This window comes from Jaculus jaculus, chromosome 4 (assembly GCF_020740685.1).
Source record: "Jaculus jaculus isolate mJacJac1 chromosome 4, mJacJac1.mat.Y.cur, whole genome shotgun sequence".
Taxonomy (NCBI): Eukaryota; Metazoa; Chordata; class Mammalia; order Rodentia; family Dipodidae; genus Jaculus; species Jaculus jaculus.
In genome coordinates, this window is record NC_059105.1 from 157,966,777 (window position 1) to 157,988,797 (window position 22,021).

General features: G+C 47.2%; 1 protein-coding gene across 12 annotated transcripts in view; it reads right to left on the reverse strand.

Annotated features, from left to right (window-relative positions):
- Kalrn (kalirin RhoGEF kinase) overlaps nt 1-15,593 on the reverse strand; it is a 724,529-nt gene extending 708,936 nt beyond the window's left edge. For 9 of the 12 annotated variants that reach the window (XM_045147196.1, XM_045147195.1, XM_045147193.1 and 6 more), the window contains exon 1: nt 15,429-15,592. In XM_045147196.1, coding sequence (XP_045003131.1) covers nt 15,429-15,501 — 73 coding nt within the window. In that variant the 5' untranslated portion in view covers nt 15,502-15,592. Of the gene's footprint in view, nt 1-15,428 lie in introns of all 12 variants that reach the window. The other 3 variants (XM_045147202.1, XM_045147201.1, XM_045147199.1) reach the window with 2 other exon arrangements.
- Between the last annotated feature and the right edge of the window lie 6,428 nt (nt 15,594-22,021).

Sequence of the window (22,021 nt, forward strand, 5' to 3'; positions counted from 1 at the left end):
GATATACTTTAAAATTAATCTCTCTGAAGGAAACCCTTTTAACTAATTAGTTAAGTTGTTTAGCTCATAGACAATAAAGACATATTACATGAGTTAATGCATGCACAAAGTTCCCTTCCTGGTTGATTTTTATCCATCTTTTTTTTTTTTTTTGCTAATTCAAGGCCATAAACTATTTAAGGAAAGTCCACATGTTACCTATTTTAGTTCACTTTAGTATCAGCATAATATTAGACACATCCAATCATCCATTCAGTACAGACTACTTGATCCATTGCCACATTTGAGCTTTCCTATTGGGTTTCTTTCTAAAACTAGAATACATCTTTATTTATGTGTATAGTACCAGTGAAATAAGGGATATTTATAAGCAAGTGTTGAGAGGGGTCTTCTCTGACTACTCTACACTCAACAGATAGTTATATTCCACAGTGTTGATTTTATAAGTCTTTTTGTTTGAAACAGAAGATTGACTGTCCACAAAAATGATTTTTATTTCCTTAGCACAGTGTCTCATTAACCCCCAAATCATCTACACATTCACTAATTATCTCATTATAAAAAAATCAGGTCAACAAATACTAATTAAACAAGTATTACTGGCAAGGCACTGTTGAGAAGAATCCAGACAGGTCCGAAGCAAAATGTACACAGAGTATACCTGGTATAAAGACACGTGAATATTTCCCAAAGTAGGGCTTACAAAAGGCCTTGGAGGCATTAGCATTAAATTAGGATTTGGGAAGAAGATGCTAGTGTCCAAACAAGCCTGGGGTACAACTGAGCCCCACTCCGGACTTCTTGTCCAAGTCAGCACCTAAGAACACAGGCATCCACTATTTTTATCCCCAGCCCACAGCCCACAGGGCTGAGTAGCACAGAGAACCTAGCATACTAACCTGCTCTGAACTCAGTGGATAGATATCCTTTTATTCTTAATTATTCTCTAGAGAATGTGTCCAGTCCAGCTTCTCTGTTCCCAAGGGCCCAGTACCTCTTTGTGCTTATAGATTAACTTTGGCTTTCATTCACTAAGACAACTGAAGTCAACTTACTAACAACTCTGGCCTCTGAGTTGAAAAGTATCTGGTCTTTTCCCATATCCACAGAAACAGTGAGTGTACCTACCAGAGATAAGAGATAACCTCTTTACCAAGAATCTCATCCTTTACTCACTTTTGAGGACATTAACACTGGTACCCACCCATATACAGACATTATAACATGCTCAGCCTCTACCACTGTCTCCTCCTTTGACTTTTTGGAAAAATTCAAAGACTGTTCAAGTTCTGAAAAAGAAAGGAAGGAAGGAAGGAAGGAAGGGAGGGAGGGAGGGAGGGAGGGAGGGAGGGAGGGAGGGAGGGAGGGAGGGAGGGAGGAGGAGGAGGAGGAGGAAGGAAGGAAGGAAGGAAGGAAGGAAGGAAGGAAGGAAGGAAGGAAGGAAGGAAGGAGAAAGCAAGCAAGCTTCAATAGACTTGATAATCCTTGAGTGCTTATGCATTTAAGAAAGAGAGAGAGTGTGCCATAGTGAGCATGTGTGGCTGTTGGAAGACCACCTTCGGATGTCAGTCCTCACCTTCTCCCTTGTTGGAAGCAGGGTCTCTTTGCCGTTCGCTTCTCCACCAAGCTTGTTTGCCTGTGAGCTTCTGATTCTTCTGTGGCCACTTCCCACCTCACCTTACATGCGCTGGCATCACAAACATGCACTACCAGCTTTTTACTTGAGTACTACAGACCTGAATGTGGGCACTCGCACTTGCATTGGACAGAGAGTGTTTCATCTACTGAGCCATGTCCCCCACCTTAGGCCTCACTTATAACCTTTTAAAAACTTTGAGATAATATGCATGCATAAAATGACACATGTAAGTCTGAAATTTCACAAACAAAATATACCTATAATCCAAAAACATAGCACTAATAAATGCTGTTTTGGTTACCATTTAATTTTCCCCCTTACTTTATTACCAAACTTCCTGAATGATGGTCTGTATGCACTGGGTTCATCATGACCACCATCTCATCCATTTCATCTTGGGCTCTTTTTTTGTTTGTTTGTTTTTGTTTTTGTTTTTGTTTTTCTAGGTAGGGTCTCACTCTAGCCCAGGCTGACCTAGAATTCACTGTGTAGTCTCAGACTGGCCTCAAACTCACAGCAATCCTCCTACCTCTTCCTCCCAAGCGCTGGGATTAAAAGCATGTGCAACTATGTCTGGCATTCACCTTAAGCTTTGCAATATGTCCTCTCATGCACATCCACTCTTACCACTCTCTTACCATGCAGTACACACTGGCCTTATGGCATGTACTAGACTACACTGCCATTATCTCTTTATGTGTCAGGTAATCCCATTAGACTGTTTTCATCCTAGTAAGGAGGATTATGTCTGATTTGTCTTTGTAAGTCCATGGTCTGGCACTTAGTAGGTGCAGAGCTAGAAATTGGCACTTAAATTAATGGATGAACATGTATAAGAAGAAAGAGATTCACTCACTGACATACAGCACTCTGCTGAAACTTTGTTTCAGTTTCCATCAAAAGTAGTAATAGAGCTGGAGAGATGGTTTAACAGTTAAGGCACTTGCCTGTGAAGCCTAAGGACCCAGGCTTGATTTTCCAGGCCCCACATAAGCCAGATGTACATGGTGGCACATGTGTCTGGAGTTCGTTTGCAATGACTAGAGGCCATGGTGAACCCATTCTTTCCCTCCCTCTCTTTCTCTCTCTCTCTCTCTCTCTCTCTCTCTCTCTCTCTCTCTCTCTCTCTCTCTCTCTCTCTCTTTCTCCTTCCCACCTGTCTCTCTGTCTCAAATAAATAAATAAAACTGGGCATGATGGCTGTGGTGGTTTGATTCAGGTGTCCCCCATAAACTTAGGTGTTCTGAATGCTAGGTTCCCAGCTGATGCATATTTGGGAATTAATGCCTCCTGGAGGCAGTGTACTGTTGGGGATGGGCTTATGGGCTTTATAGCCAGTTTCCCCATGCCAGTGTTTGGCACACCCTCCTGTTGCTGTAGTCCACCTTATGTTGGCCAGGGAGTGATGTCCACCCTCTGCTCATGCCATCGTTTTCCCCTGCCATCGTGGAGCTTCCCCTCGAGCCTGTAAGCCAAAATAAATCTCTCTTTCCCAGAAGCTGCTCTTGGGTGGGTGATTTCTACCAGCAATGCGAACTGGACTGCAACAGTAAAGTGGTACCGAGGAGTGGGGTTGCTGCTGGACACCTGACTGTGTGGCTTTGGCCTTTTGGAGCTGGTTTTCAAGAGGAACGTGGAAGGAGTTGAAACCTTGGTCTAAGAGATGCCTTGCAGTGCTGTAAGTACAGCTTGGTGGTCTGTTCTGGTCTGAGCTGCAAGACCTGAATGCAGTAAGAGCTATGGACTGTGAGGTTTGGCTTATGAGGGTGAGAAAAAGCTTTGCCTGGACTGGGCTAGCAGTTTGTGTGAGAAGCTTGCTCTTGTGCCCATGTCCTGAGAAGTTGTGCAGGGTTGCTTTGCGTAGAAATGAACTGGTGTGAGCAATGGGAGATGGCACAGAAAGAAAAATCTTTGGGTGAACTCTTGCCCGTTCAGCTGCAACTGAGAGATTACAACCTTTGAGACTGGGCTAGCTGACCTGCGCTGGGGCAACAAGAAGAATGGAGACTCTTTTGAAGGGGCCTGAGTGCTCAAGGAGTGTCCTGTTCTTCAAAGTCTGCTTTATTCCCCCCTGGATTAACAAATTGGCACCCTACCTGGTATCGTGGAGTATAAGAAATGCTGGAAAGAGGGTCATTGAGTTTGCAACATGGTCTTGTGTTTTGGAAATGGCCATGGGCAGTGTGAAGCGGGTTTGCTGGTTGCCTGCATAGAGACCCCATGGGGCCATGAGGATGAACCGTGGCTTGCAGTGGAGACCCAGCGGAGATGCCAGGACCATGAGATGGCTGCCGAGGAGCTGCCGGCCCCGATGAAGTTTCCCAGGACTGTGAGTAGCCTAGCTGGAGGGGAGGAATTGGAATGCCAGAGACTTGTTGCTGGTTAGAATTATCGGACTTGAAGACTTGTCACTGGCTAGAGTTGCTGGACTTGAAGTTACAGAGTTTGATGTTTGCCCTGGTTGTTTTAAATCTTGTATTGGTTGAATGTTTCTTTGCTATGCCCAATGCCATCTTTTGCAGTGTGAATATTTATTCTGTGTCATTATGGGTTTTTTGAGGTTATATTTTGGTATTATGGCTCAGTTAAGAGATCTTGAACTATGGGGATGTATGAACATCATTGAGATTGATTAAAACTATGGGGACTTTTAAAGTCAGACTGAAAACATTGTATTTTACATCATGTATGGATATCAGTTTATGGGGGCCAGGGGTGGAATGTGGTGGTTTGATTCAGGTGTCCCCCATAAACTTAGGTGTTCTGAATGCTAGGTTCCCAGCTGATGCATATTTGGGAATTAGTGCCTCCTGGAGGGAGTGTATTGTTGGGGGCGGGCTTATGGGCTTTATAGCCAGTTTCCCCATGCCAGTGTTTGGCACACCCTCCTGTTGCTGTAGTCCACCTTATGTTGGCCAGGGAGTGATGTCCACCCTCTGCTCATGCCATCGTTTTCCCCTGCCATCGTGGAGCTTCCCCTCGAGCCTGTAAGCCAAAATAAATCTCTTTTTTCCCAGAAGCTGCTCTTGGTTGGGTGATTTCTACCAGCAATGCGAACCGGACTGCAACAATGGCACATGCCTTTAATCCCAGCACTTGGGAGGCAGAGGTAGGAGGATTGCTGTGAGTTTGAGGCCACCTTAAGATTACATACTAAATTCTAAGTCAGCCTGAGCTAGAGTGAAATCCTACCTTGGAAAACCAAATAATAATAATAAAAAAAAATTAAATAAAATGAATCTTGTTTCAAAAGTGATAATATTCAACTAAAACCCTACCTCAAAAAACCAAAAACTAAAATTAAATTAATAAATCTTTTTAAAAAAGTGGTAATATTCAACTATCCAAGCTCAGTGGTTGGGATCTTAAAGAATGACCAGAAAAAAATGTACTGATCCAACACTCGGTCAAAGATCTCTTTATACCAAAGTATCTGAGAATGCTTTGTGTCACTGCATTAGAGTGTAGAGGCTGGAAATGTTGCATCTTTCCTCTTAAAGCTTAAAGCTTAATGTCACACTTAAATATGTAACCTTGTTCCCAATGGCATGTCCTCAATGGCCTCACTCTCAATAGGGAGTCCTGCCAATCCCCCCCCCCAAATGCTGGTGAGCAGCTCCTCCCTTTCCCTACACTGTCCTTTCCAGGAGAGTTAAGTAGACAGACACAGGAATCCCTCAGGAGCCTGACCCCTCCTCCCAGCCCCCTTTGTCACATCCAATTAACCATCTGTCAGCCTCCAGGACCCCTTCTAGGCTCACTGTCCAGCTGCCAAGTCAAAACTGTGCGCCTCCCCCACGCCACAATGCTTATTGTCCCAGGGCTAGGGCAAGAGCCCTCCTTAGTCCCTGCTGGTGCCCTGAAATGAATGCAACTCCAAGTTTAAAAACCATGTTCCTCCCTGTCTCTGCACAGTGAAAGAAAGAAGGGAGGAATAAAAGAAGGGGGAAGAAGGAGAAGGGAGAATATAAAAAGGGAGAGGAGAGGAAGAGAAGCAAAGAATGAGGAAAGAAAAGTATAAGGCCTACTAAACATAGTAATTTTCATGACTTAGAAAAATAAAGGGATTCTTCTAACAACATAGTGTTTATATATGTTATGTAGTCATGCTAGTAACATATATAACCATCCTGTATCACTACCAATATAATTTACATGGCTACTTATAATATGAATATAACCATTAAAATATACAATGTTGAGAGATGAGGATTTGGTGGTTTTTTTTAACCTGTTTTACCAAATAAGAAACTAGAGCTCAGAGGTGTTGTAACTTGCATAGTCATATAGACAGTAAGTTCCTGTTGTGTTTGCAGATCTGATTCTGAGGCCGGCCCCACAGCTAAGGAAACCTCCACCTCCTTCTGCTGTGTTCTACAGCCACCCTTTGGAAGCAACACCACCCAGATTCCTACTCTCCCTCCCTCTAGAAGGCCATGTGAGGCCTGGGATCATCCCTTGATGATAGCTCTTGAGTTTGTCCCTAAAACAGAGCTGAAAGAAGTGTTTTGTGGACAATAAAAAGATGATGACACTGTCCCTCTTTTGTGAAGGATTTGTCACAGAAAAGAACAGGTAAGAAGTTCCTCCATGAACCCTGTTTTAGATATCTAGAGGCATTTAGGAAACTAGAACTTCATGATCAAATGCCACCCCTGATAGAAGCAGTCCTTTGGTGGCTAGAGATGGACCCCTCCGTGGGAGGCTGTCAAGATACCTACTTGCCTGGTGTCACTTCCACTGGCCTTACCTCACTCAACCCACCCCACATACCCACATATACACACTCCCCTTCCTTCATTCTCTGTAGGTGGTGAATCTGTAGACCCTATGGACCAAGAGGAATCCCACCTTAGGAGTGCTAACTTTGGATCTCCAAGCCTTGCTTCCCAGCTTTTCTGCCCAAAAGACCTCAGAGGCTTACCAACTTCAGATTGTACAACCCTCCCCAAGCTTGGCACCCCTGGCTCCAGCAACAGAGATGCCATGGCCAGAGGAGCTGTCAATATGGCAGGTCATGGGCTAGCCAGTGTCTTCACTAAGATCTGCCTCCCCTCTGGTCCCCATGGAAGAAGAATGTTTGTTCTTCTGGCCAAAGTTTGACCCCTCCACTGACCAGTAGATACACCTCTCCAGGCTGGCACTGGGAATTTAACACAGCAGTATAGCACATGCCCAGCACATCTGAGGTCCAATGTGGATCCCAAGTAACACTAAAATACACTACTTTCTGATTTCATCCAAGACCTTCCTCCTTTCTTTCTGAAAGACTCATTTTCCTCTCCCCACTTGCCTCTCCCTCTTCCCTATCCCAGGTATTAACATATCTTCCCTACCTTTAAAAATATATGAAGCTTCTTCTCAACTCTGCTCCCCATCTCCAACTACTTTATACTATTTTTAACCTTCCTTTCACAGGCAAACCTTTCCAGAGTCATCTATATGCACTCCCACAACTTCCTCCCCATCCACTCACTCTCCATTCTTCCTGCACTTTGAATTCCACCTCCCCATACAGAATTGAAACTAATTTCAAAAGTCACCAGTAATCTCCCTGTTTCAAGAACCAGTGCCATTTGCTCAGTTCCCATCTCCTTCCAGCTACCTATAGCATCAAGCCCTGTTTAATCCCTCCCCCCGCTTTTTTTTCCTCCAAGTATTGCTCTCTCCTTGAATCTGCATTTCTGTCCTTGGCCCTCTGCCCTTAAGTCTGTATAAGCTTTTTGTTATTATCTCATTTATTCTGATAGCTCCAGCCACAACTTCTTTCATATGTTTCCCAAGTCTATATTTCTCACTCTGGCCTCCCTCCAAAGTTCCAGACTCCCTTCATTATCTGCATACTGAATCAACACCTCCCTTAGCTATTTCACTGACACCTGAAATGCACCATGTCCCAAGGCAAATTTCCCAAATCCTCCCTCTCTTCCTGCCTCCCCTCTTACAAACTCTAATTTTCACTAAGGGCACCTCTGTCCTCCCAGCTACCAGGTGCTAAGCTTTAGAGTAATCAACCTCCACAAATTCCTCTCCTTCCCGTTTCTACCACGGCACCTCAGGTTCATACCCTCCTAATCTATCAACATGCTCAGTCCACCCCTATCCAGCAGTCCCTCCTCCAAGGCAATAGATGTTCCACATGTCTGCCACATTTCTCTTCCTGATTATGTCACTGCCCCATTCAGAAAATTCTAGACGCTTCTCTAACTATTAGAAATACCAAACTTAATAGCCTTCTGTTGGACATTTTCATGATGTAGGAGCCCAGTAAATGCTTGATAAATAAATCAATGTAGTCCCTACCCTCTTTTGAGGCTCAGCTATTGATACTCAGTCTGATCTCTGTAGATCACAAACTGTATTACTGACTGTCACCAACCAAGCATGAACATTCATATCTCCTTCCATATTGTTCGAACCTAGAGAAGCAATACTTTGTTTTTCCCTCCAGATCATTCCCACCCTTCAAGTCCCAGCTGAAGAAGACATAGCCCACCCTGTTAAGTTCACAGCCAGTCCACTACTTTTCACTCTGCTACTTGTCCATGTTCTCTAGCTAGTGCCTAGCTTCCTTCTAATAATGCTATGGAGCAGAAGGGGAGGAAACAAAGTAAATTCTCCAACAGTTTCTTTTTGATTTTGCTGATTCCTCTGTCCTCCAAGCCGAATCTTTCTGTTCTCTCAGTACTCAGCAGACACAAATTCAAGCAGGTCTATTGATCCAACAACTCTGTGGCTGTCAGTCATTTCCTAGTTATTTTACTGCCAGTCATCCACACACAAAGGAGTGGCAGGAGGAGTCTGAACTGCAGGCAGACAGAGAAGGAGTAGGAAGGGACTAATTCTCTGCACCCACCTGAGGCTCAGCAGGAGCAAGCTAGAGCTCCATCCATCCAATGGCATTTGGTGCACGTGCCTCAAGGGCCTGGGGAAAGGCTGAAGGGCTAGCACTTTTATAGTTCTGTGGAAGAGGAGAGAAGAGTGACGCCCTAGTCTGTTATAAGAGGATGCTTTATCCAGTCCCCTTGAGAAACCAAACTGAGAAAGACTGCCTCTTTTTCTGGACTAGAAAGGTCCTATGGAGGTCAGGTTAAATAAACTCTTTTTCATAAGGAGCACTTATAGTAATAGCACGCTCTACTTGGATCTACATATATTTGAATGACACTGTACAGCTTATAAAGATCTTTCACATACATCGTCATTTGAGTCTCAGCACCTCCATAGAGGAACAGGGTTTGGGAAGACATGTAAGATGAGGATAATCAAAATCACTTATCCAAGTCATTCCAAGCAGCAGGGAGCAAAGGGGAGTGTCACCTCCTGCTCTCTCACATGAGCTTCCTTCACAGACTTCTCCTCTCCTTTCTAACCTGTTAAGTTCAAGTGTTCCCACAGGGGATATATTTATATCCATTTCCCTTCCTGCTCTCTAGTCTTTCCTTTAATGATTTTATATACTTCCACAGTACACGACTGCAGTAAGCATCCAATAAGTATTTGTCAAAAGACTGGATGAATGAAAGCACCCTGAAGCCCAAAGCCAGCTTGTGAGTCCACAAACAGGCAAGGTACTGCCTTGCTGGGACCCTCCCTGAGCATGTCAAAGCCTGCCCAGCAGCCTTCCAGAGATGCCCCGGCCTCTGTGCCATCACTACTACTGCACAATGAAAACAACAGGGACAACAGACAACTAGGGTTTCCTGAGCTCCCACTGTGTACCAACACATACGATTAGATGCTTTGTATACACTTTTTTTCAACTTAATGCTCTTAAGCTATGAAACAAACTTTATTGATCCCATATTGCAGAAGCCGAAAGACAAGTGATAGCAAATAATTTACCCTAAGATCATATTCCTGGTTAGTGCTGTGCCTACCTGATCCAAAGTACATGGTCTTCTGGCTATCAGAGTTTTTCAACAACAGCAATATTGACATTTTTGATAGGATAATTCTTTGTGCATTGTAAGGTATTTATCGGGATTCTTGACCTCTACCCACTAGATGCCTGTAGCAAAGTACAGCACAAAGTATTAAAATCAAAAAATGTGTCTAGGGCTTGAGAAATGGTTCAGTATGGTTAATGGTGCTTGCTTGCAAAGCCTGCCAACCTGGGTTTGATTCCCAGTACCCACGTAAAGCCAAATCCACAATGTGGCACATGTATCTGGAGTTCATTTGCAGTAGGAAGAGGTACACCTACTCTCATTCACATTCTCTCCCTCCCATTGCTAATAAATAAATATAAGTATCTCTACATCTCTATCATACCCTCCAAGACTCAGAAACCACTACACAAGAGTTGGCAAAAAGAATGTAAGAGCGAAAGGATGGAGAGGAGTGCTATGCAATACTGTCTTCCAGACACAAAGTGGCCCTGATATTCATGACAGCACAGTGGTTGAAGCTACCTACACAAAGAGCTGCATAAGGGCTGCACAGATGGCTTAGCAGTTAAGGCATTTGCCTGTGAAGCCAAAGGACCCAGGTTCGATTTCCCAGGACCCATGTAAGCAGATGCACAAAGGGCCCATGTGTCTGGAGTTCATTTGCAGTGGCTAGAGGCCCTGGCATGCGCATTCTCTCTATATCTGTCTCTTTTCTCTGTATCACTCTCTGCTTGTAAATAAATGATTTAAAAAAAAAAAAGAGCTGCAAAAAATGAGGAGGGGGAATGATGACATCAAAACAGAAGAGATTAGTTGGATAAAAAGAAGGGCTTCAGTGGGCGAGCGGAGGTGGTAGGAGAGGATTAAGATCATGGTCTATTGTCTGCATGTATGGAGGTTGTCAATAAATAGTTTCAAGAAATGACTCTGAGCACTGTAAAATGCTCCCTGTAAGTGGTGAGCACCACTGCTCCTGACTGAGAGCCACTGGACTCTCCTACACATCTACCTCCACAGAACACAGATGGGAGGGAATTTCAAGTGTTCATCCTCCCACATCTAAGAACCCCTAGTTCACTCGTTGTGATGCTTTATCGCTAGTTACAGTCCGAAAGATTCTTCTCTCTTTTCATTTAATTTCACTTAATTTCCTGGCATCTCAGTTCATCCCAATGCCTCCTTTCATCCCTTAAAGGACTCTGCATCACAACTGGATGGACTGTGCTAATAAAGGCATTACTGACAGGTAGCAATGCACAGATGAAACACGGCCTCTTCTTCTACACAGATGGACCTGGAAGTCACTGATATATTCTAAAATATATTAGCTCAGATAATGTGCCCACATGCACATTCTCGCTCGCGCACTCCCTCCCTCTCACCCCCCTCTCTCTCTGTCTCTCTCTCTCAAATAAATAAATAAAACAGAAAGGCAGTGAAAGGGGTTCACTGGAGGAAAAGCGGACTCTGGCCTGAAGCAGTCACCCTGAGAAAGAATCTCGAGGGCTAACTATGCAAGATGACCCAGCAGGGTTTGTGGGAGAAGAGAAACTCCTCGTATCAACACCAAGATTGTAAACACCAAGACTGGGAGAATGAAGATGTCATGGACACAATTAAGAAAGTCAAGAGGAGGAGGTAGTGTGGGAATTTGAAAAGACATGAGCCTGAGTTTGGCCCAAGTAACAGCCACCCACCCTCCACCTGACAATGTGTGGGTGCAGAGGCAAAAGCTCACTAGAAAAATGTAGATAGAAGAAGAGAAGTTGCTATGAGACAAGTTTTTGCCCTCTCATTTTAAGAGGTTTCTCTTTAGCTCACAAAGCTATCCTCTTAGCTGTGTTAGAGAGCCTACTGCTCTTGTCTCGCTCTTCCAAATGCTCCACTCAACACGGGAATAGTTTTGGTTTTCCTCTCCGCAGCACCCTCCCTGCCACCTCCAAACCTGTTCTGACCAAAAAAAAAAAAAAAGAAAGAAAAAAACTCCTTTTCTACACTCAGGAGGCAGAGGTAGGAGGACCGCCATGAATTCAAGGCCAGCCTGAGACTACATAGTGAATTTTAGTTCAGCCTGGGCCAGAGCTGGACCCTACTTTGAAAAACAAACAACACCAAAACTCCTTTTCTGACTAGCGTTCTCTCCCTTGCCTCCTGTCACTGATAAAATATAAGTGATTATGTCCTAGAGACCATTCCCAGCATTTGCTTTTTACCCTCCTGCTCAGCAGGTCTGCCTGTCACTACTTCAGAGCTCATGCTGACTCTCTGTGGTCTTCAGGATCACACTGCTCTCTGCAACTTCCAAAATAAGGGTTCCTCGCCCTTTCCCTCCACCTCCTCTCTCTGGGAGTTAATGCTTTTAGGAAGGTTCTACTGTACCAAGCCTTCCAAGTCAGCATGGCCACTCCACATGCCCAAATTCAAACGACTTCACCCAGACATCCACCTCCAATTCTTCATGCACAAAAATAACACCACTGCCCTAGAGAAGTGGCTCCTGAACTCAACCAGCCATCAGGCAGACTGTCCCTCTTTCGCTTCTCAACCCAGCTACTTCAAGTTGCCTTATGGGCTTCACTTTCTCGTCCACAGTAGTTTACAGTAATCTCAACATTTCGACCTCTAAAGTGTCTCCCAAAGTCAGCCTCTTCTTTCCACCATTTCTGCTACCAGCACAGACTCAGCTCTGCCCCCATCTCAGCCCTGGGTCAATTTTACATCTCCCTGGCTTTGTTTTTACTTCACCACTTCATTAATAATACTGCACCCAGCTTAATCTTCCCAAACACCACTCTCTTCATGAGATGCCCTTGCTCAAGCACCTGTGATGACTCCGTGTTGCCCCTGAATCAAATCCAAACTTCTCTTCGGGGGCTTTCAAGACTTCCCCCTTGTTTGTTCCTATCATACTTATCCAACCCTGTTCCCCTAACTTACACCTTTGACTCTGACAGTCTAGGGTCCTAAATGCCCCAAGCCCCCCCCCCATCCCCATGCCTTTGCCTAGTCTCCTCTCCCTCCAAGGACTACCCTAGGCTCTACTTCCTCTAGCGCTGTCAACCTTTTAAAATTCACAGCATTCTGACCTCTCACAATCAATCAATCAATTAGTAATCTGAAAGTTTTTTGCAGGCGGAGACCACTTTGACTATTTCTCCTGTGTTTCACAGCACCCTGGACAGCAGAAGTTTCCCAGTAGGACTTGAAAAGTACTCAGTGGTCAGTGGTCAGTAAATTTTTAAAAAGTTAAATTAAAGAGCGAGGGACGTAGCTCAGTGGTAGAGCACTTGCCTAACATGTGCAATACCCTCCGTTCAATCCCTAGTACCCACCTCCTAAAACAAAATAGTCAAGAAATTAAAAAGCATTTTAAAGGGCCGAGGATGTAGCTCAGTAGTAACATACTTGTGTAACATGCTCAATGCTTTAAACAAAGTAACTGGCGGTCCGTTCTTTGTGCATGCAAAATTTTTCCACCAGAAAGAAGAGGTAAACCCTGGTGGTAGGAACTTTGAAAATTTGTTTGCTGGTTTTTCAGTTGTTCAATAGAATAAACTTATAATCCAGCCAATCAACCAAACATAGTGCTATGTTCCATAGAAGTAGGGACCTAGAAGGGAGAATGCTCAGCAACATGACTTTTCCAGGTTTATCCCCTCACTATGCAAGAGTCTCTGCTAGAGACTAGAAGAGGGGTGAGGATCAGGAAGCAGAACATAGAGGACCATGGGAGGGGGGGGCAGAATCCTAGGCCTTCCTTCTTTTGCAACTTGATATAGGTCAGTTTTCAGGTTTATGCACAGAGGGTTCAACTTGTTTTGATCCTGAGTGCACATCAGATGTAGATCTAGCCCCGCCTCCTAACAGGGCTCCCAGGCTGAAGGAGACCATCTTCAATAGAAGACTGACCCCAGACTGCTATTTACTCTGTGATTTGAGCCAGGCATAGACAATGTACTCCACAAGTTGTGTTTTGAAAGGCCCTGGGAAAAGTAACACACTGAACCATTATAGCCCATTAACACCATTAACACTGTGTGAATTCATTTGTCAGAAATAAGCAAGCCTCCAGAATTTGAGCTCTGCTCCAGGGGCCAGGGGCCAGAGAAAGAGAGGGCACAGATCACAGATCCTAGTGTTCAGATGATAGGAAAAAGGGAAGAGTGGGCACCACAAAATGAAAATGGTGTATACAGCCAGGCATGATGGCTCACACTTGTAAGCCCTTCACTTGGGCCACTGAGGCAGGAGGATCACTGTGGGTTCAAGGCCAGTCCGAGCTACAGAAGATGATCTCGTTTCAAAACCAAAACAAAAGATGTGAGTTTAGAAAAAGGAAAGTGGGAACTTAATACCACAAGGATTTTCCCCAAAAGCTAAAATGCAGATGTTTTCCCCTGCAAGTGGGGTCGGACAGAACCTCTTGTGAGTGTTTCTGGCTGTCACTTAAGTCTCCAGACCTCTTCCCTAGGTTTCAGGTTATAAACTCCACATCAGCTCCTATCCCCCAGCTCTTTCCTCTCCAAACCAACTAGAGATGACCATATGGGCCAATTAAGTCTTGACTTCCAAAGCCACAAGTCCTCCCACAAAGAGCCCCCCCCCCCTCCCTTTCCTAGGGCTGACCTCCAGGATAGGGTAATGGGGTTAGGAAACAGATGGCTATGCAGCCTCCAGAGCTAACCTAACCCCCTGACCCCCAGCAGTTCATGGCCTCTGATACAACTTTCCCAAGGGGAAGGTAGATTGCGGGGCTGGGGGGGGGGGTGGTGCACAGCACAACTTATCAGACTCCTTGGGACAAAGATTCCAGACAAAATGATTGCAGACGTGTGGGAACCACACACGAACGAAGTGGTGGTGGCAGCTACAGGTCCAGGGGAGACAGGGGACTCCTTGGTCCCTCAGAGAAACAGGTGGTGGGAGGTGAGGGTTAAAAGTCATGGTTGGTTCTCCGTAGTCAAAGACCAGGAGGAGCTCGGGACAGACGGGGTGCATGGGAGGTGGAAGGGGGCACCGGGGAGTTGTAAGGACGTCCCCAGGCTCCGCAAGCCCAAAGATTTGGTGGGTGTTGGGAGAGGGACGCTAAACTCCCCATTTCCAGGAATAGCGATTCCTAAGGGAAAAAAAAAAAAAGCTCGTGGGTTTCCCAGAACCGAAGAAGGAGCAAAGGAGGAGCAGGTTGTGACCCGCCTCTGAAGTCCCCATACCCGCGCACACACACACACACACTCACGCACACACACTCACACACGCACGCACGCACCGGGCACGGTCTTGCACCGCCCGGCTCCTGCCTGTTATTATTCTGCAGCCCCTCTTGGAACCCCGGGATCCTTAGCCCAGAAGGAAGGGATAGCGATGGAGCGGGGGAGTGGGGGTGAGAGAGGGCGCCTAGAGCTCCCCCAAACCCGGCTGACAGGACACCGCGGGAGAGCCCGAGGGAGGAGCCCCGGGGTGGGGCGGGGTGGAGGGGGAGACGCCAGGGTCGGGATGGGCGCGCTGCAAAGTGATCCAACCTCGCTCCAGGAGAACCGGCTCGGGCCACTGGGGGGAACGAACGCTTTAAGGGACGCCAAGCTCCCAGCATCGCCCGTGCCCCCCCCCCCCGCCCGCCCGATCGCCGTCTCCCCAACACACAGCCGGCGCTGTGTCCCCCCCAAATCCCCCTCCATACACATACATACACAACCATCACCACCCCACCAACACGCAACGCCCCGACAACAACAGCCGGCCGTCTCCCCCCCCACCCCCAAACTTGTCCGAGACGCCGCATCCCTTCGCTTCGTGCGGGAGTCGGGGCGACGGGGCGACGGGGGGGGGGGGGGCGGGCGGCGGAGGTACCACCATCACCATCCGCGAGCCCTGCCCAGGGCGGCGTGGGGTGGGCTTACCTGTGCGGAAAAAAGCATCCACGTCCGAGTCGGCGGCTCCTCCTTCCTCCGCTGCCCCCTCCGGGGGGTTCATGACTGGGCGGCGGCAAAAGGAGGTTGAAGGGTGAACCGAGCCGAGGGGGGGAGACGAGCTTCGCCGGCGGCCGGCTGGCCCGCGGGGTGTGTGTGTGTGTGTGTGTGCGCGCGCCGGGGGTGGGGGGCGCGGCGGCCGGGCCGGCTGAGGCGCACGCACGACGCCGCCGAGCTCTCCCCTCAGGCGGCGGCGGCGGCGGCGGCGCGCGGCGGGCGAGGGACTCCGGCCGCCCGCTCCCCCATGGCTCCCCCTCCCTTCGCTCCGACGCGGGGGGTGGGCGTGGGAGGCGCCTGAGGTCTCGGCCGCTCCCCCCCCCGCACTCCGCCCGCCGCCCTCCCCGGCGTGAGGTGAGAGGGGGGGGGGATCCGGGCTGACTGGACGGCCGCGGGGAGGCGCCTGCGGTCGCGGGCCCCCCCGGGCGTGAGGTGAGGTGAGAGGATCCGGGCTGACTGGACGGCCGCGCTCCTCAGCAGCTGGCGCTCGTCCTCGCGCGGCCGGCCGTCTCTATTGTTCAGCCCTGCTCGGCTTGCTCCTCTTTATTTTTCCTCCTCCCTCCCGCCCTCCCTGGCTCGCTCGCTTTCTCTCTCTCTCTCTCTCTCTAGCTCGCTCGCTCGCTCGCTCGTTCCCTCCCGGCTCGCTCGCTCGTTCGCGCTCTCGAGCTCCCCCTCTGGCCCCCCGCCGCCGTCTCCTCCTCCTCCTCCTCCTCCTCCTCCTCCTCCTCGGCTCCTCCCCGGGCTCCCCCGCTCGCTCAACAATGACCCGGGCAGCGCCGAGCCGCACCGGACCTCCCCTCCCGCCCGTCCGTCCGTCCGTCCGTCCGTCCGTCAGTCCACCCAGGCCTCAAGACGAAGCTCTTGCAGCTCCACCACCGTAACCCGCGCAGGCCCTCCGAGAGCCGCCCACCCGCGCCCCCCTCCCGCCCCCCCCTCCCTCCCCAAGCCCCGAGCTATTGTCTCGCGCCCGCCGCGCTAGGCCGGCTTCCTGAGCGGGGCCGCGGGCAGAAAAAGCCCCGGCCCGGGAGCAGCGGCAGGAGGAGGAGGAGGAGGAGGAGGAGGCCGAGCTGCGGGGGGGCGGGGCATGCGCGGCTTCTCCCCCCCCCCCACCTCCCCACGCGCGCACACACGCGCACACACACACTCACACTCACACTCTCCCCGGGCCCACCCCCAAGCTGCGCCACCTCCTCCGCCCCACCCACCCCGCTCCCTCCCAGGTGCGCTAGGGGAAGAAGCTCGAGCTCCCCCGCCCGTGCGCCCCGCTTCTTCTTCTTCTTCTTGCGAGCTTCAGGTCGCTCTCCTAGCTGGACTGGCCTCGGACCCCAGAGGCTGAACTTCATTTCCACCACCACCACCACCACCTCTTCCCCATCCTGCAAACTCCTTGTCACCCTGACCTCCTCCGGAGCCTCCCGAATCCCCTCCTCGCCATCCCTCTCTAGTTCTCTTTCCCCGCGGTCCTCCTCCTGGTCGTCGTCCTCCTCCTCCTCCTCCTTTCTCCGCCTTCCAGCACCCCGGTTAACATCCCCGACCCGCCTCCCGGGATGTCTCCCTATGCCCTGTCTCGCCACGCACTGTTCTCGCGCCTCTCGCTTGTCTCTCCGTCCTGCCTCTCCCTTAACTTGGCTTCAATCTCCGTGCTCCTTTTGGACAGCTGTCAAAACTCCTTAATCCCCAGGGCCTTCTCTTCGCCTAAATGCAGAGATCCAGTTGGCCCAGAGAAAGGAGGTATTACAGCAAGCTGAATTTCAATTAAAGTGGGAAGAGGGGCTGGGGGAGCAGGAACGGAGTTGGGGGGGGGGGAGAAAGGAAGGAAGGAAGAAAGGAAGGGAGGGAGGGAGGGAAAGCAGATGCTGTGTCGGGTAATTAATGCAATGATTGTATTGTGGCAATCGTTTTTTAAGCAATGATTAAACAAGAATTAGTCAGTTGTCTGTTTACAGTTTTACTCACTGTAGAGCCCACAAAGCAGAGCTTCTCTACACCCTGAGAATTGGTGTGTTCAGGGCTATTTGCTGCTGCCTCATTCCGACAGACAGAGAAGCTGGGTCTTCTTGACAGAACAGAAGAACACCTAATAGGAAAACCAGGCGCTGCTCTAAAGTTGAGGGGCTGCTACTCATCAGCTACAGTCTCTCGAATCTGTCTTTGGCAACCTCATTTGGTTCCACTTCTCTCTTGGGGCCAACGCACCGGGGATAGTTCCAAATCCACCAACTTGGTAACCCTGGCAGAAAAAGAGAATTCAGTAAGTTTTTTGTCAACACTTTATGCACTCATCACTTTCCTTTCTGGATGTTTAAAAATGCCCTCCACTTTTTCCACTCATTTGAAGAAAAAAAAGTGTGTGTGGGCTAGGGAGATGGTTCCGTTGGTAAAGCACTTGTCATGCAAGCATGTGAACCTGGGTTCAGATTCCCCAGAACCCACATAATTGTTGAGCTGGCTTGGCAGCCCATCTGTAATGGTAATGCTCGGGAGGCAGAAACAGGGGGTCCCTGGGGCAAGCTGGCTAGCTAGACTAGCGAAATTGGTGAGTTCTGGGTTCAAATGATAGATTCTGTCTCAATAAATACTGTGGAGAGCAAGGCGTGGTGGCACACGCCTTTAATCCCAGCACTTGGGAGGCAGAGGTAGGACGATAGATATGAGTTCAAGGCCATCCTGAGACTACATAGTGAATTCCAGGTCAGCCTGGACTAGAGTGAGACCCTACCTCAAAAAAAAGAAAAAATACTGTGGAGAGCAACCAAGGAAGACATTTGGCTTCAACCTGTGGTCTCTGCATGCATGCACATGTGCACCTGTACACACATGAACATGTGTCCGCACATAAACACATGTATTTGTGCACAACCTTGGCCTTGTATCAGACCTATGTGCAAACTTGAATACATGTATCAGACCCCAGTCAAGACTCTGAGGTCACAAGTTCACTACCTGTAATGGTGTGATTCAAGTTTTCATCTTAAACTTTGGTATTCTGAATGCCATGTCTCCAGCTGTTGGCAATTTGGGAATTAAACTCTCCTGGAGGCAGTGTATAGTTGGGGGCAAGTTTATGGGTATTATTACCAGCTTCCTCTTACCATTGTTTGCCACACTCTCCTGTTGCTGTTGTCCATCTAAGGTTGGCTGGGAGATAATGTCCACCCTCTGCTTATGGCATTGTTTTTCCCTGCCATCTTTGGAGCTTCCCCTTGAGTCTGTAAGCAAATGTAATCCCCTTTTCCCCCACAAGCTTCTCTTAGTCAGGTGTTTTCTGCCAGCAATACGAACCTGACTGCAATACTGCCATAGGATCTAATTAATTTTGTCCTGGCACCACAAACTGCCTTACAACAGCCAGATGCCCCTTCCTACTAGTTTCTCTGGCAGAATACTGTTCATTTGATTTTTCTGAACCTTGCCTTTGCTTCATTTCTATACCTAACCCCTGGCCTGCCAGCTCACCACAATGCATGTCCACAGAGCTGCTGTAACTGCTGCCATTCTGCAGCTAGAAAACTAGAAGCCTGACAAGGTGTTAGCTTATCCTAATGCACAAAAACATTGCATGCTTAGAGAAAGGTTTCTATCAAAATATCAAAAGAGGGCTAGAGAGATGGCTTAGCGGTTAAGGCACTTGCCTATGAAGCCTAGGTGCCCAGGTTCTAGTCTCCAGGTCCCACGTTAGCCAGGTGCACATTGTGGCACATGCATCTGGAGTTCATTTGCTATGGCTAGAGGCCTTGGCGCATTCATTCTCTCTCTCCCTCTGTATCAAATAAATAAAACAATAAAAAATATTTTTAAAAATATCAAAAGATTCGAGAGCTGGAGTGGTAGCTTAGCAGTTAAGGCACTTGCCTGCAAAGCCTAAGGACCCATGTTTGACTCTCTAGATCCCACATTACCCAGACACACAAAGATGAGGCAAGCTTAAGGTCGCACATGCTCACTAAGTGGTGCAAGCATCTGGAGTTCAATTTCAGTATCTGAGGCCCTGGTATGCCGCTTCTCTTTCTCTCTAAATATATTTTAAAAAGCCGGTGTGGTAGCACATGTCTTTCATCCCAGCACTCGGGCGGAAGAGGTAGGAGAATCACCACGAGTTCAAGGCCACCCTGAGACTACACAGTGAATTCCAGGTCAGCCTGAGCTACAGTGAAACCATATCTAGAAAAATGAAAAAAAAATATGACCCAAAATGAGAGAATCCTTTATATGACAGATGTTGTATGGCATGGAAAGGTGTAAACAACTATCCCCAGCTTTATCAGAAACAGCTGGGTCAACTCACCAGAGAAGGTGTGGGAAGGGGCATCAGACTCCCATCTGAGATTCAGGTGCCCTCTTGTGCCAGCTGTATACAATAACACACAAGATCTCATGACCTTGGTGGGAGATAGGATATACAGAGAGGAAAAGGTCAAGGAACAGTGAGCTTCCCATTGAAGTGGTTTCTCTGGAGTCTCCATATGCTGTTAGCCTTCACCTCAAGACTGAAGAAGGAGCATCTGCTGGTATAGCCCTGATATAGTGAGCCCCACTAACGTGCTGCTTTGGGATCTCATGGTGTTAGAAAACCCTTACCCTGAGCCTGAGGAAATAGTATCTGAGAGGCAATCCAGGTATAGTGAGCCCCACTGAAGTGCTACTTTGGGGTCTCATGCTCTGTAAGTCTTTACCCCAAGGCTAAGGAAGGAGCATCGAAGGAGTGATTTTTTTTTTTTTTTTTTTTTGAGAGAGAGAGAAAGAGAAAGAATGGGTGAACCAGGGCCTTCAGCCCTGCAAATGAATTCCTGATGTGTGTGCCCCCTTGTGCACATGTGCAACATTGCATGCTTGCATCATTGGGTCTGGTTTACTAGAAACCTGGAGATTCGAACATGAGTTCTTGGGCTTCTCAGGCAAGCACCTTAAGTGCTAAGCCCTCCCTTCAGACCCCAAGGAGTAAATTTGACACAGGATTCTCCAACAAAGTGGCTGTTTGGGAGGCCCCACGTTCCTGTAAGCAACCCCTCTTTATTTACACTCTGTAAGTGACGTTCCCCCATCAGTTCACCAGACTGGTATTGGTGTAATAATAATTTGCTCTGTCATTTGAGCCCTATTTGGGGTGAAGATGTATCTGATTCTCCCCAGGGGAAAAGTTTCCCCTCAACAACAGGGTTTTTTTTTTTTTGGCAATTTCTGCTAAAATGTTAAATGTTTATCAGCTATGTTTATGTCAAACAAGAAAAGAATTTAGAGCAAAGAATAGTACTACAAATAAAGAGGTACCTTTCAACTCAACAAGTGGACATAACAATGCAGAAAGTGTTAGCAACTAATAAGAGGGCTTCAGAATGTATGAAGCAAAAGGGACAAGACAGCAAAGAGAAGTAGATAAATTCATAATTGTAGCCAGAGGTTTTAATATCTGTGTCGCTTAATAATTGATCAACTATGGAGACACATCAGTAAGGATATTAAAGTCTTGAACAATTCTATCAACCGCTTTAACCTGACATTTATAGAACACTCACAAACAACAGATCCTCATTTTTTTCAAGCCAACAGGTAATATTAGGATACACCAAATGCTAAGCCATAGAAAAGTCTCAATAAAGTTCAAAGGATGAAAATAATGCAAAACACAAAAAATAATGTGGTTCCTTTTAGAAAATCACAGACCCAATAAAATTATTTTAGAAATAACAAAAACAATCTGAAAAACTTAATATAATGCACTTCTTAATAAATCATCAACTAAGAACTCAAGTTTAATCCTGGAAGTTTAAAGCAAATACAGAGAAAACATGTCATAAGAATAATCTGTGGAATGCAACAAAATCAGGCTATAAAAGGAAATAATAATGAAATCTTGTAAATAACTTCATGAAAATAAATTTAGACCTTCCATTAAATGGACTAATGCTTAAAAGATACACGCTACTAAAATTCACTCAAAAAAAAAATAGGTAACTTAAATAGCCACATATCTATTTTAAAAAGTAAATCTAAAGTCGGGCTTGGTGGTACACATCTTTAATCCCAGCACTTAGGAAGCAGAGGTAGGAGAATCACCATGAGTTCGAGGCCACCTTAAGACTACATAGTGAATTCCAGGTCAGCCTGGGCTAGAGTAAGACCCTACCTCGCCAAAACAGTAAATTAATTAAATTAATTAGTTAATTTGTGATCAGGGAGATGGATTTGAATCAGTGGATAAAATCCTTGCCTGAAAACCCCAGTTTGATCCCTAGCACCCACCTAAAATGCCAGATGGGGTTGCATGCGCCTGTAATCCCAGCTCTGGGGATGTAGACATAGACAAATGCCCAGGACTTGCTGGCTTGCTAGAGTAGCCAAATTGATTGATCCCTAGGTTCAGTGAGAAACCTCATCTCAAGAAACAAAAAAACATAAGTTGGAGAACAACTTAGGAGGACAACATCAACCTTTGGCCTCTATGCACATGCACACACACATGTACTCATAAATATATATACACACTTGCAGAAAGAAACTAAATTTGTAGCCTAAAAACTTCCTGCAAA